Source organism: Argopecten irradians, chromosome 16 (genome assembly GCF_041381155.1).
Source record: "Argopecten irradians isolate NY chromosome 16, Ai_NY, whole genome shotgun sequence".
In the NCBI taxonomy this organism is placed as follows: Eukaryota; Metazoa; Mollusca; class Bivalvia; order Pectinida; family Pectinidae; genus Argopecten; species Argopecten irradians.
The window spans coordinates 32,052,388-32,069,148 of record NC_091149.1 but is presented as its reverse complement, the minus strand read 5'-3'; the positions used below and the strand labels follow the sequence as shown (position 1 = coordinate 32,069,148).

Genomic DNA, 16,761 nt, shown 5'->3' with positions numbered 1-16,761 from the left:
CCCTAACACACCAGAAAAAGATGAATGATTTAATTAGGGTTAGGATGAATGCATGCCTAGAAAGGAAAGGTTCTTCCATGTAAGATGTTTACCTAAAAATGCAGAGTGAGCACAAAAATGTTGTGTAAGAAGTCAGGGGCAAACTCAGTTTGTTCGCTTTAAATAGAGAACTCTTCCCAGAAGATTTTTGTCGCAGACTCCAAAAGCAGAAGAGCTATTAGTGATCAAAGTTATATTCTATGAGGAGGAAAATTCATGTCAGGCTCTGAGTTAGTGGAAATGTAGCGGAATTAGACTGGGTAGATCATTGTGACCAGGCAGCAATTTGTAGAGCATGCAGTGCTCAGAGGTATTGGTTCAAACACCTGTGAGTCTGGCTGCTAAATTTTCTCCTCTCAGGTTCCCCTATATGCACTGTTACTTTTAGTTATTTTAGACCAGCAGGTGTATATTGGTATTTACAAATGACAACATGTCAAATTGTGTTTTATCTGTGGTTTTATTACAAAATCTTATTATATTTGTGATTATCAGTTCGTGCTGGAGTTCCCATAGCCAGACCAGAACTTTCGGCACTCACCCCAAGTTCAGCCCATCTCCGCTGGAACCGAGTCTACCTTCCTCCATATGACCTCCCCAACCTACCAATCAGCTACCAGGTAGAGGTCCAGGACCTGCCCCACAGACGGTGGCGCCCCCTGGCGCGGGGAATCAGGATGGAGGAATATGAGGTCAAGGACATGTCTCCGGATAAGGACTACATGTTCCGAATCCGAGCGGAAACTCCGGACGGTGATCTCAGTGAACCTACACCACCAATTCCTTATTACAGAACTCATGGTCAGTATAGGCAGTGTCAATGTATTCCAAGTATCATGCTTAAAATATTGATGTTCAAGTAAGCTTACCTAGATGAATAAATGAATTATTAAATAAATAATTAGGGGCTATGGCGGCCGAGTTGTTAAAGTAAATCATCTTGTGTTACAAGTAAAAAATTATCAGGCCAAACTAAACATGATGATGTATATATATACTGGTGATATGGATATAGAGGCTTCCAACCTGCATCCATTTATTGTCCTAATAAATATAAATGATTTTATCATTCTAGGGACATGTTACATGTAAATCATTCACTGTGTGAAGTGTTCATACAAGCTAACCTGATGATTTGTTTAAATAACATCCTTATTTTTGTGCACCTCAATTCTTTAAACTTTGTGATATGTCATTTCCTTTATTGTCCACCTATAGACTGACCACCAGACCCTAGTTATTGATAAGATTGTCTCAGCAGAAATCTAATACTAGATTATATCACCTTAGTTTGAATCTTCCAGAATCAGATGTAGTAACAGAAATTATCAGACCTAACTTTAATGATGATTTTAACATTCTTGAGACCGGTGGCCAGATAACTAAATTATTTATGTTGAATATTTCTAACACATCTGGTGAATGTGACCTTTTCATTAAAGAACCAAGGGAGCATGAACCAAGAAGACAAGCGGACCTCACCATACTGAAGGAGGAGTTCTCTGTACCAAACAGATCTTATGTAGAGCACCTCACCACATACAGTGAGTATAAATACAGATCTTATGTAGAACACCTCACCACATACAGTGAGTATTAATACAGATCTTATGTAGAACACCTCACCACATACAGTGAGTATAAATACAGATCTTATGTAGAACACCTCACCACATACAGTGAGTATTAATACAGATCTTATGTAGAGCGCCTCACCACATACAGTGAGTATAAATACAGATCTTACGTAGAACACCTCACCACATACAGTTAGTATTAATACAGATCTTATGTAGAGTGCCTCACCACATACAGTGAGTATAAATACAGATCTTATGTAGAACACCTCACCACATACAGTGAGTATTAATACAGATCTTATGAAGAACACCTCACCACATACAGTGAGTATTAATACAGATCTTATGTAGAACACCTCACCACATACAGTGAGTATTAATAAAGATCTTATGTAGAACACCTCACAACATACAGTGAGTATTAATACAGATCTTATGTAGAACACCTCACCACATACAGTGAGTATTAATACAGATCTTATGTAGAACCTCACCACATACAGTGAGTATAAATACAGATCTTATGTAGAGCACCTCACCACATACAGTGAGTATAAATACAGATCTTATGTAGAACACCTCACCACATACAGTGAGTATAAATACAGATCTTATGTAGAACACCTCACCACATACAGTGAGTATAAATACAGATCTTATGTAGAACACCTCACCACATACAGTGAGTATAAATACAGATCTTATGTAGAACACCTCACCACATACAGTGAGTATAAATACAGATCTTATGTAGAGCATCACACCACATACAGTGAGTATTAATACAGATCTTATGTAGAGCACCTCACCACATACAGTGAGTATAAATACAGATCTTATGTAGAACACCTCACCACATACAGTGAGTATTAATACAGATCTTATGTAGAGCGCCTCACCACATACAGTGAGTATAAATACAGATCTTACGTAGAACACCTCACCACATACAGTTAGTATTAATACAGATCTTATGTAGAGTACCTCACCACATACAGTGAGTATAAATACAGATCTTATGTAGAGCATCACACCACATACAGTGAGTATAAATACAGATCTTATGTAGAACACCTCACCACATACTGTGAATATAAATACAGATCTTATGTAGAACACCTCACCACATACTGTGAATATAAATACAGATCTTATGTAGAACACCTCACCACATACTGTGAGTATAAATACAGATCTTATGTAGAGCGCCTCACCACATACAGTGAGTATAAATACAGATCTTATGTAGAGCATCACACCACATACAGTGAGTATAAATACAATTCTTATGTATAGCATCACACCACATACAGTGGGTATTAATACAGATCTTATGTAGAACACCTCACCACATACAGTGAGTATTAATACAGATCTTATGTAGAACACCTTACCACATATAGTGAGTATTAATACAGATCTTATGTTGAGTACCTCACCACATCCAGTGAGTATTAATACAGATCTTATGTAGAACACCTCACCACATACAGTGAGTATTAATACAGATCTTATGTAGAACACCTCACCACATACAGTGAGTATTAATAAAGATCTTATGTAGAACACCTCACCACATACAGTGAGTATTAATACAGATCTTATGTAGAACACCTCACCACATACAGTGAGTATTAATACAGATCTTATGTAGAACACCTCACCACATACAGTGAGTATTAATAAAGATCTTATGTAGAACACCTCACCACATACAGTGAGTATTAATACAGATCTTATGTAGAGTACCTCACCACATACAGTGAGTATTAATACAGATCTTATGTAGAACACCTCACCACATACAGTGAGTATAAATACAGATCTTATGTAGAACACCTCACCACATACAGTGAGTATTAATACAGATCTTATGTAGAACACCTCACTCATACAGTAAGTATAAATACAGATCTTATGTAGAACACCTCACCACATACAGTGAGTATTAATACAGATCTTATGTAGAGCGCCTCACCACATACAGTGGGTATTAATACAGATCTTATGTAGAACACCTCACCACATACAGTGAGTATAAATACAGATCTTATGTAGAACACCTCACCACATACAGTGAGTATTAATACAGATCTTATGTAGAACACCTCACCACATACAGTGAGTATTAATACAGATCTTATGTAGAGTACCTCACCACATACAGTGGGTATTAATACAGATCTTATGTAGAACACCTCACTCATACAGTAAGTATTGATGTTGAAATCAGTGAATTAAGTATTTTAATGCATACAAAATTATTATACCTCTACAATAATAAAAATATCATAGAAAAGTTATGAGGGGGCCATTAATGGATTCAGGTCGCCTGTAGACAATGATCTACCAACTACTCCTACTAAACTACTTGAGGGATATCAACCAAACCTTAGTGGCAATAATCCTTATAAAGTTATATCAGAACAAGATACCTCCACCTTTTCAGAGTTATGGCCTTTTGTTACAAAACCATTAAATGGCTATTCCTCCTTAACTACTGTAGGGATTCCAGCAAACTTTGTGGCAATAATTGATACAGTGTAGATATGCACAGTCTATACCAGAACACGATACCTTGACCTTTACAGAGGTATGGCCTTTTGTTATAAAGTGGGGAGGGGGAGAGTTTGGAAAGTGCAGTTGGAGCTATAAGTTGGCCCCCTGTTCAAGTTTTTTTTTAAAGGTACTCCTTAAAGGGACAATTCAGTGAGGCTAATTCTGTTACATAACCACGAAGCAAAATATTACATAAATGTATTGTTCTATATTCCTTATGAAGAAATACTGACAAATTCCATGACATTGTTAAGTATTTTGATGGATTCCGTTGAAATTCCAAATCGTTGATCAATACAATTAAGCTGGTACAACATGTACGCTGTACCCATACCCGAGCCAAAGTAGCCAAAGTCACACACGTTAAACAAATGCAATACATAACCACTGACAAGTTGATAAAATTATTCTTACACAACAACATGCATCTAATAAGGTAAACACACTACTGTAAGAGCGATTTGAATAGTTCTAGACAAAAAATTCTTTACTACACTGGCAAGGGCCAGGGTTCGGCATACAAGACATCCGACCACTATGTGTAATGACGGACAGTAAGCGAGTTTGAACATTTCACATACATTTCACTACTGTGGGCTTTTCTGGTATATGTGCAAATTAATGTACTCTGAGACTGAATTGTCCCTTTGATGCAGTGCCATGTTTTGACCACAATTTTGTTCAATCTTATACCACTAACCTGTATAGTTGCAAAATCATTGTCTCTATCAAAGAAACAGAAACATGAAATGCAGTTATCAAATTAAAATTTGATGTGCTTTTGAAATAACCATATAACACATGATTGTCAAATCAGACTCATCACTGATTTCTGTCTATGTCTTTAGTTCCACCAAGGTTACCGATTGACAAACCGGAACTCCGTGAAATCAGTCAGGATACCGTGTCATTGTCATGGAAACCAGCTAAGGTCCCAGAGAAGATTCGCAGCTCTTCAAACTTAACATACGTCATAGAATGTCGCACTCCACCGAACTACGAATGGCGGGAGTTGAAATCTGGACTCACCACGACGTCCTCCACACTCAATAATCTCCATCCTCGCATGGACTACATGTTCCGAGTACGAGCACATAACCAGTATGGCTTTAGTGAGGCCAGTCTCCCCATCTCTCTCTTCAGGCCCATCGGTAAGTAATCCCACATAACCAGTAAGGCTTTAGTGAGGCCAGTCTTCCCATCTCTCTCTTCAGGCCCATTGGTAAGTCATCCCACATAACCAGTATGGCTTTAGTGAGGCCAGTCTTCCCATTTCTCTCTTCAAGCCCATAGGTATATAATTCCACATGACCAGTATGGCTTTAGTGAGGCCAGTCTTCAGGCCCATTGGTAAGTCATCCCACATAACCAGTAAGGGCCCATTGGTAAGTCATCCCACATTACCAGTATGGCTTTAGTGAGGCCAGTCTTCTGATCTCTCTCTTCAGGCCCATCAGTAAGTAATCCCACATAACCAGTATGGCTTTAGTGAGGCCAGTCTTCCCACCTCTCTCTTCAGGCCCATTGGTAAGTCATCCCACATAACCAGTATGGCTTTAGTGAGGCCAGTCTTCCGATCTCTCTCTTCAGGCCCATCAGTAAGTAATCCCACATAACCAGTATGGCTTTAGTGAGGCCAGTCTTCCCACCTCTCTCTTCAGGCCCATTGGTAAGTCATCCCACATAACCAGTATGGCTTTAGTGAGGCCAGTCTTCCCATCTCTCTCTTCAGGCCCATCAGTAAGTAATCCCACATAACCAGTATGGCTTTAGTGAGGCCAGTCTTCCCACCTCTCTCTTCAGGCCCATTGGTAAGTCATCCCACATAACCAGTATGGCTTTAGTGAGGCCAGTCTTCTGATCTCTCTCTTCAGGCCCATCAGTAAGTAATCCCACATAACCAGTATGGCTTTAGTGAGGCCAGTCTTCCCACCTCTCTCTTCAGGCCCATCAGTAAGTAATCCCACATAACCAGTATGGCTTTAGTGAGGCCAGTCTTCCCACCTCTCTCTTCAGGCCCATTGGTAAGTCATCCCACATAACCAGTATGGCTTTAGTGAGGCCAGTCTTCCCACCTCTCTCTTCAGGCCCATCAGTAAGTAATCCCACATAACCAGTATGGCTTTAGTGAGGCCAGTCTTCCCACCTCTCTCTTCAGGCCCATTGGTAAGTCATCCCACATAACCAGTATGGCTTTAGTGAGGCCAGTCTTCTGATCTCTCTCTTCAGGCCCATCAGTAAGTAATCCCACATAACCAGTATGGCTTTAGTGAGGCCAGTCTTCATCTCTCTCTTCAGGCCCATCAGTAAGTAATCCCACATAACCAGTATGGCTTTAGTGAGGCCAGTCTTCCCATCTCTCTCTTCAGGCCCATCAGTAAGTAATCCCACATAACCAGTATGGCTTTAGTGAGGCCAGTCTTCCCACCTCTCTCTTCAGGCCCATCAGTAAGTAATCCCACATAACCAGTATGGCTTTAGTGAGGCCAGTCTTCCCATCTCTCTCTTCAGGCCCATTGGTAAGTCATCCCACATAACCAGTATGGCTTTAGTGAGGCCAGTCTTCCCATCTCTCTCTTAAGGCTCATCAGTAAGTTATCCCACATAACCAGTATGGCTTTAAAGGGATTTTGTGTTGACATATAAATCTTACACCTTTATTTATGCCTGGTAGATGTGTACCTTACATTCAATGTCCAACCAACTGGCAGTAAATACTCTTTGTATGATCTAAATAGTAGGAATTTGGTATCAATTACATCAACCAACATTAAAAAAGGCCAAGAACCATAGGGGATCCAAAACATTGTACCGTTGTCAAGCAGATTTATTTTTAACTCATTCACCCCTGAAAATGTGTAATGGACTGTTCTAGCCTTAAAATTTTGAAAAGTTCAAGTGTGAATGATTTAATATATAGATGCTGATAAGCTTTTAGGAAATAAAAAAAATCACCATGCCACTGTTTGTTATATATAGATTTCTGTACTCATGGTTAATGATTTTAAATTTCAGAACTTGATGACGATGATGTTGAATATGATGACTACGATGATGAGTACAGAAACACCTATAACGATACAGGTAAATTGGTGTTCAGCTTTTGTTTCAGAGGAAGCTTTCATCAAATGTATCGCATGTCATTTTTAAATGAATTTAAGGATATTGACATTTGAGATCATTTTGTTACAGGTTTTATTGTTGATTGAGGAAAAATTTGTCAGAGCATTATTGTGTAATGGAGAAATTTTGTTTCAGAAAATTGTCATAAGAATTACTGTTACTGGGATAAACATATTACTAAAATATACAGATTGGGAGGGAATAATCAAATGCTGTGCACTTGGATTGATGAAAGAGGCAATTTTATGGGAGAGGGGAATTTAAACAAGAGGAAAATTAATGATGTTAATTACATAGAGGGCTATTTAGCATGAAAATTTCCGCTGTGCGTGAGATTTGATATATAGAGTGAAACTATGCTGCAAAAGGATATTAATAGTGTATTTATCACAAAAGTAATATTATTATGAAATGTTTATTTACACCATGCAGAATTGTGAAATTATATATATACATGTACATTCTGAAATATATCCACATCAGTGTTATCACAACCAGTAGCTATATTCTCTCTTTGTAACATGATTTCTAGAGAAAATTTCATTTCAAAATAAAATGATAAGAAAAATATTTCTTTATTTATAGTGCCACGTTCTAGACTACAAAAACGAACAGGTATTTGTCTGTGCTATTCGCTTTTACTAAACCTCACCGGCGTCATATGTTAGGTATAATTATGTAATCAGCTTTAATGGTACATTCTCTAATTATACTGTTATTGGTAACAGGTTTTTTTGTTGTAAATAAAAAAGTGCTTTTTAGCTGTGTCACAAATATTTACTATATAAGAGCTGTCACTAGCTATGTGCTTTGTGTGCTAAATCAACTTGTTGCTGCGTGTATTCCGTTTTTGTATATCATACAGAGTTACCTCCCTTGCAGGTATCCATTAATTGTGACGCTATTATTTTGTCAGAGAAACTATTCAGATTTCTCTGAAAACTCTTGACATAATACACTTGCAAACACATGGCGTCGCAGTCAATATCTACTGGAAAGGGCAGATAACTCTGTAATGTGCAAATATGGAATGTAAGTTTTATGTACATTGCAGGAGAATAAGTCAATTTAATAGTATTTTGTCATTTTTTGACTGCGTTTACATTTGTGTGTTTATTATGCATATCGAACGGACTATCACTTCGTCATAGAAACATCCTTTTTTGGGGATGTGGATGTGGCGCAGTGGTAGAAGGCGCAGATATGTTTGGCTAGACGATTGGGTGCTGTAGATCGTGAGTTCGAGGGTCGGATAGGGCACGAGTCAAAAAATTGTCATGCTTTGTTAAATTATGTTTCTTTGATATTTCATGTCTTTAGATATACAAAATTAGCAATCTTTATATCATGGCAAAAACATTTTTTTTTTCATTGAGGTAAAAAAAATAGTTCATTTACCTGTATATACTACCTTCAGTATCCCATATTCAAACTTAAGAAAATCCATGTGATTAGCCAGGGTTCACTCTGGGGACTCCGGTTTCCTCTTATTCTGAGATCCCTCACATGCTTTTGATTGGATGATATTCAATATTATATGGAAATACCCAGGTGTTTCTGAAGTGTGAGCTTTGTTGATGTCCTAAATCTGCCATACATAATATAAAAGTGTGTATTATATCACATTGAACACACAGCTGATCTGTATACTTACACACTGATCAATCTAATGCCATGATCTGCTATATTGTGCAGCTTATTCATCTATGTTCTCATTAACTATCTTCTGGTGAGGTATTAGTTGGCGCCGAGCGAGGTAATTATTTTTCAAATATCAATGGGTTAATTATGGAGTTAAAAGTTACAAGAAGCTTTATTAAATGTTGCATATTACAATGATAGAACAATAGCAGAGTACATGTTATGTCTGCGAAAAAACATGGAGTTAAGTTGAGAAAATGTACTATATAAGCAAGATTAACATGGCCGCCCCTCTAAGGATCATACGATTGTGTCTCTGATTCTCTAACCTATTGATCAAGCTAAAAGTAGATGAGCCAATTGATGGAGAGATGTACAACAGTCATTATAGTTTGTCAGGGTTACAAATAAGGTTATATTGACAAATTTTTTATTTCTACTGAGTTTGGCAACAGTAGGCTATAGTGATATTTTCAAACTTCTGAAATACATGTACAGTATTTGTGAATTGTCTCCCCTCCTCCCCTACATCCGCTGCCCCTTCCCCATCTCCCTAAAATACATGTATTGTATTTGTGAATTGTCTCCCCTTCCCCCCCCCCATGTCAACCACTCCCCCTCTCTTTAAAAAACATGTATTCACCTGCCCCCTCCCCCATTTTTATTTCTTTTTTTCCCCTTGATCTTTCCCTTTCCCTCTCCCCTTCTCTCCTCCTTACACTATCTCCCATTGTAAATGTATTTGTGGAAATGTAGATATTAGTATATGTGTTTTTATGTGTACTATTTCAGAAGAGGCTCCAATGAAAATCGACGAAGGTACAAAGATTTCATACTATAGTGTGAACTTGAAACCCTTGTGTGTGCGTTTAGCTATTGTATGATTAATATTCAGATGATTGTAACAATATTGGATATTTTTCCGGATTTGATTTTGTCATCTCGTCTCTGATTCTAACTCTGTGATTTTTCTTTGTTGTTTAATATTACTGAACAGCTATTCATGTGGTATTTTGAATCTATGCATCATAATTGTTTCAGTTCATTTTAATGAATTAGACAATAACATACTTTATTGTTTATTTCACAGTAAGACCTGCCTTACTGACCACCTCTGTATAAAGACCCTCATGTTTACAAGATTCCTGACCTCTGTATAAAGACCCCCATGTTTACAAGATCCCTGACCTGTGTATACAGACTCCCATGTTAACAAGATCCCTGACCTGTGTATAAAGACCCTCATGTTAACAAGATCCCTGACCTGTGTATAAAGACCCCCATGTTAACAAGATCCCTGACCTGTGTATACAGACCCCCATGTTAACAAGATCCCTGACCTGTGTATAAAGACCCCCATGTTAACAAGATCCCTGACCCTGTGTATAAAGACCCCCATGTTAATAAGATCCCTGACCTGTGTATACAGACCCCCATGTTAACAAGATCCCTGACCTGTGTATAAAGACCCCCATGTTAACAAGATCCCTGACCTCTGTATAAAGACCCCCATGTTAACAAGATCCCTGACCTCCCCCATGTTAAAAGATCCCTGACCTGTGTATAAAGACCCCCATGTTAACAAGATCCCTGACCTGTGTATAAAGACCCCCATGTTAACAAGATCCCTGACCTGTGTATAAAGACCCCCATGTTAACAAGATCCCTGACCTGTGTATAAAGACCCCCATGTTAACAAGATCCCTGACCTGTGTATAAAGACCCCCATGTTAACAAGATCCCTGACCTGTGTATAAAGACCCCCATGTTAACAAGATCCCTGACCTGTGTATAAAGACCCCCATGTTAACAAGATCCCTGACCTGTGTATAAAGACCCCCATGTTAACAAGATCCTGACCTGTGTATAAAGACCACCATGTTAACAAGATCCCTGACCTGTGTATAAAGACCCCCATGTTAACAAGATCCCTGACCTGTGTATAAAGACCCCCATGTTAACAAGATCCCTGACCTGTGTATAAAGACCCCCATGTTAACAAGATCCCTGACCTGTGTATAAAGACCCCATGTTAACAAGATCCCTGACCTGTGTATAAAGACCCCCATGTTAACAAGATCCCTGACCTGTGTATAAAGACCCCCATGTTAACAAGATCCCTGACCTGTGTATAAAGACCCCCATGTTAACAAGATCCCTGACCTGTGTATAAAGACCCCCATGTTAACAAGATCCCTGACCTGTGTATAAAGACCCCCATGTTAACAAGATCCCTGACCTGTGTATAAAGACCCCCATGTTAACAAGATCCCTGACCTGTGTATAAAGACCCCCATGTTAACAAGATCCCTGACCTGTGTATAAAGACCCCCATGTTAACAAGATCCCTGACCTGTGTATAAAGACCCCCATGTTAACAAGATCCCTGACCTGTGTATAAAGACCCCCATGTTAACAAGATCCCTGACCTGTGTATAAAGACCCCCATGTTAACAAGATCCCTGACCTGTGTATAAAGACCCCCATGTTAACAAGATCCCTGACCTGTGTATAAAGACCCCATGTTAACAAGATCCCTGACCTGTGTATAAAGACCCCCATGTTAACAAGATCCCTGACCTGTGTATACAGACCCCCATGTTAACAAGATCCCTGACCTGTGTATAAAGACCCCCATGTTAACAAGATCCCTGACCTGTGTATAAAGACCCCATGTTAACAAGATCCCTGACCTGTGTATAAAGACCCCCATGTTAACAAGATCCCTGACCTGTGTATAAAGACCCCCATGTTAACAAGATCCCTGACCTGTGTATAAAGACCCCCATGTTAACAAGATCCCTGACCTGTGTATAAAGACCCCCATGTTAACAAGATCCCTGACCTGTGTATAAAGACCCCCATGTTAAACAAGATCCCTGACCTGTGTATAAAGACCCCCATGTTAACAAGATCCCTGACCTGTGTATAAAGACCCCCATGTTAACAAGATCCCTGACCTGTGTATAAAGACCACCATGTTAACAAGATCCCTGACCTGTGTATAAAGACCCCCATGTTAACAAGATCCCTGACCTGTGTATAAAGACCCCATGTTAACAAGATCCCATCTGTTAACAAGATCCCTGACCTGTGTATAAAGACCCCCATGTTAACAAGATCCCTGACCTGTGTATAAAGACCCCCATGTTAACAAGATCCCTGACCTGTGTATAAAGACCCCCATGTTAACAAGATCCCTGACCTGTGTATAAAGACCCCCATGTTAACAAGATCCCTGACCTGTGTATAAAGACCCCCATGTTAACAAGATCCCTGACCTGTGTATAAAGACCCCCATGTTAACAAGATCCCTGACCTGTGTATAAAGACCCCATGTTAACAAGATCCCTGACCTGTGTATAAGACCCCATGTTAACAAGATCCCTGACCTGTGTATAAAGACCCCCATGTTAACAAGATCCCTGACCTGTGTATAAAGACCCCCATGTTAACAAGATCCCTGACCTGTGTATAAAGACCCCCATGTTAACAAGATCCCTGACCTGTGTATAAAGACCCCATGTTAACAAGATCCCTGACCTGTGTATAAAGACCCCCATGTTAACAAGATCCCTGACCTGTGTATAAAGACCCCCATGTTAACAAGATCCCTGACCTGTGTATAAAGACCCCCATGTTAACAAGATCCCTGACCTGTGTATAAAGACCCCCATGTTAACAAGATCCCTGACCTGTGTATAAAGACCCCATGTTAACAAGATCCCTGACCTGTGTATAAAGACCACCATGTTAACAAGATCCCTGACCTGTGTATAAAGACCCCCATGTTAACAAGATCCCTGACCTGTGTATAAAGACCCCCATGTTAACAAGATCCCTGACCTGTGTATAAAGACCCCCATGTTAACAAGATCCCTGACCTGTGTATACAGACCCCCATGTTAACAAGATCCCTGACCTGTGTATACAGACCCCCATGTTAACAAGATCCCTGACCTGTGTATAAAGACCACCATGTTAACAAGATCCCTGACCTGTGTATAAAGACCCCCATGTTAACAAGATCCCTGACCTGTGTATAAAGACCCCCATGTTAACAAGATCCCTGACCTGTGTATAAAGACCCCCATGTTAACAAGATCCCTGACCTGTGTATAAAGACCCCATGTTAACAAGATCCCTGACCTGTGTATAAAGACCCCCATGTTAACAAGATCCCTGACCTGTGTATAAAGACCCCATGTTAACAAGATCCCTGACCTGTGTATAAAGACCCCCATGTTAACAAGATCCCTGACCTGTGTATAAAGACCCCCATGTTAACAAGATCCCTGACCTGTGTATAAAGACCCCCATGTTAACAAGATCCCTGACCTGTGTATAAAGACCCCCATGTTAACAAGATCCCTGACCTGTGTATAAAGACCCCCATGTTAACAAGATCCCTGACCTGTGTATAAAGACCCCCATGTTAACAAGATCCCTGACCTGTGTATAAAGACCCCCATGTTAACAAGATCCCTGACCTGTGTATAAAGACCCCATGTTAACAAGATCCCTGACCTGTGTATAAAGACCCCCATGTTAACAAGATCCCTGACCTGTGTATAAAGACCCCCATGTTAACAAGATCCCTGACCTCTGTATAAAGACCCCCATGTTAACAAGATCCCTGACCTGTGTATAAAGACCCCCATGTTAACAAGATCCCTGACCTGTGTATAAAGACCCCCATGTTAACAAGATCCCTGACCTGTGTATAAAGACCCCCATGTTAACAAGATCCCTGACCTGTGTATAAAGACCACCATGTTAACAGGATCCCTGACCTGTGTATAAAGACCCCATGTTAACAGGATCCCTGACCTGTGTATAAAGACCACCATGTTAACAAGATCCCTGACCTCTGTATAAAGACCACCATGTTAACAAGATCCCTGACCTCTGTGTAAAGACCACCTGGATATAATGACCAAGCTTCCTTTGTCCCTTTGGTGTCTGTATAGGCAGGTTTAATTGTTACTATAAATAACATTTGTTTTCAATCTTAGCATTCTATACAAAATAAATTTCCATTATTTTTTACTCAAAATTGAAAACAAATTTTAACAAAAAGTTTAAAAAATCATTTATGCTCATTAGATTAAAAAATTAATTGTTCTATTTAATTTTGTCTGATGTATTAACAGTCATTTGACAGTTATTCTATATTGATAGAACTTGTATTAATACCTACTTTTGTATTATGAGTATTAATGATTTTATATTTAATATAGTTTAATTTGTTACTAAAACATTACAGGAAAATTCTTATTTCTATATAAATATTAATTTGGTATATATTGTTTAATTTATTATTTAGGTTTTCAATATATATGTGTGTTGAAATTGCTTCAAATTATCTAATCTAGGTGTATATGAATATGCCAGTGTAGATATTTTCTCTTAGATCTCTAGATAAATACAATAGATACATTATATTTTGTGATTTACCTGTGCTATAAAAATAAACTCTGTCATTACATTTCTTTTTCAAAATTTTGTTTAAATACATTTCAGATATCAATGATTTTTTCCATCTTTTTTTTTTTTTTTTTTCCCAAACTTGCTTAGCTTATAGATAATTTTGTTTCTCAATTTTCCACTAAAAAGTAAAAGATTGAATAAACCCAAAAAGTGTGTATAATAAGTCCAAATTTGTTTTATAATGATACTAATACTTGATGAAAATTAGTAATTGACAAATATCTGAAAACAGACCATCATTCTAATATTTGTTTAATTCAACGAAATTAAAATAAATTTGAAAAAACCCACTAGTACATGTATCATGTTTAATAGACATGTTCAGATACATTTTTAATGTCAATTACAGCAATACTGATCAATTCATAATTTTGTTTAAAAAATAGTGAAACCACTAATTATGATAACACATTCAGGTAAACTAATATAAGAAGGTAATTCAATCTATTCTGCTGAATTTTCTCTTTGAATGGTTCTGCCTATCTTGCATGGTGTGGTTCAATTTGTTACCTAATCATTATCCAGTGATTTTATTTTTCAGAGTTTAAATTGCTGTTCTTTATAAATTTGAACAAAAGACAGGGGCTTTTTAAGAGAAATCGATAATATATAAGTTATATAAAAACAAAAAAATTGTTGTTCATAATTTCTGAATAGTTACTGTAAAATTCATTTTTGTTAAGTAGTATTTAGTATAAATTACCTTCAAAAAGTAATAAAAAGAATTGTTTTTGAAAATAAATTTGATACATATATTTAATTACATGTGCTACTATAATAACAAAAATCAAGCTACACTAGAAATATTTAGTTTTATATAAAACTTATCAGTTAGAATAATTATGGATTTATTTCTTTAGCTCCACCAAAGTTGCCGATGGAAACTCCCAAAATTACCGATCATGGTGAATCGGCCCATCTGAGCTGGCTTCCGGCCCGAATTCCGGCCTATGCCAAGAAAACGCCGATCACGTATATAGTGGAGGTGAAGGAACCACCTGTACAGGGATGGGCCAGAACCGCGAGTGGTATCGTGGATACCAGCTTCATGGTGGAAGGAATCCTTCCGAATCGGGACTATCAGTTCCGTATCAGGGCTGAGACCCAGTTTGGTACTAGTGATCCCACACTGTCTGCCGTGCTGGACCGGACCAAAGGTAAACTTGTGAATGACAAATCTATAGGAACAATGGGGGGGGGGGGGAATGAAAATTATTCAAAGGAGGTGATTCTATCTGTATAAAGAGAAAAGTAATTGTATGAAATTTAGAAATAATGAATTAATAGCAATTACAAACAATTCAAATAAAAATGTATAATAGAAAATGTAGATTAGTCTATCAAATAACAAGTAAACCAGTAATGATTTTTTCAGTTTATCAATTTTTCAAAAATATAAAAAAAGGGTGACAATGCAATTTATTTGCCAATAATACATGTATAATTGATAATTATTTATTTTTGAAAAAAATGTAAAAAGTGTAAAAAAAAGAATGATCAAGTTTATCAAAGTGTGTGAGAATATTAATGTGGTTCATTATATTAGAAAAAAAAATGTCAAAATAACTGAGAAATCCATGTGTTGTTAGAAGTAGTGTTATTTTTGTACTAAATTTTTATTTTAACATTTTGATAAATGACAGCATGTCACTGTTAGGTTTGTAGTGAGTAGAGTGACAATGGTACTCTATTAACATATAACCTATACTTATAGCATTTATCATTCACTTTATATACACATCAATATATATAATCATCAGCATCACTGTTATAGTGTACATCAGTTATCTCCCTTTACAGATTACTGGGTATTCTCTTTTTCACCACTACATGTATATTACAGAGTTACCTGCCTTTGCGGGTAGGTATTGACTGTGATGTCATCTGTTTGCGAGCGTAATGTCATACTTTTCGTGGAAAACGACGTTAATTTCATGCACAAAATAATGACGTCAAAATGGATACCTACCCGCAAGGGAGGTAATGCTGTATTATGCAAAGAGGGAATATATGTCTACTCTTCAAAAACAAAATTTTATTTTTAGAGACAAAAATATAATTTCTTGTGTTTAATCTGTTAAAAAAACCTGAGAAAAAGAAAACACTTAAAATCATACAAACAATTTGGAAACAGCATGATGGAATTTTAGGATTGCAGGTTCAACTGATTGGTACTTTATAAATGGAAAGAAAAAAATTTAAAATGATAATTCCTAAGTTGTATTGTGTACTGCACATAAAAGATCTCAAAATGATTTCAAGTATTTTCATTCTTTTCATTTTGAATAGATTAGAAGTGAAATTGTTTCCAAAAATATTTCCATGTGTA

General features: G+C 37.6%; 1 protein-coding gene across 6 annotated transcripts in view; it reads left to right on the top strand.

Annotated features, from left to right (window-relative positions):
- LOC138310319 (twitchin-like) overlaps positions 1-16,761 on the top strand; it is a 136,389-nt gene that overhangs the window by 99,253 nt on the left and 20,375 nt on the right. For 4 of the 6 annotated variants that reach the window (XM_069251486.1, XM_069251488.1, XM_069251484.1 and 1 more), the window contains 7 exons: positions 535-840; positions 1,482-1,583; positions 5,027-5,329; positions 7,194-7,262; positions 7,887-7,916; positions 9,735-9,761; positions 15,293-15,589. In XM_069251486.1, coding sequence (XP_069107587.1) covers positions 535-840; positions 1,482-1,583; positions 5,027-5,329; positions 7,194-7,262; positions 7,887-7,916; positions 9,735-9,761; positions 15,293-15,589 — 1,134 coding nt within the window. The remainder of the gene's footprint in view (positions 1-534; positions 841-1,481; positions 1,584-5,026; positions 5,330-7,193; positions 7,263-7,886; positions 7,917-9,734; positions 9,762-15,292; positions 15,590-16,761) is intronic. The other 2 variants (XM_069251485.1, XM_069251487.1) reach the window with 2 other exon arrangements.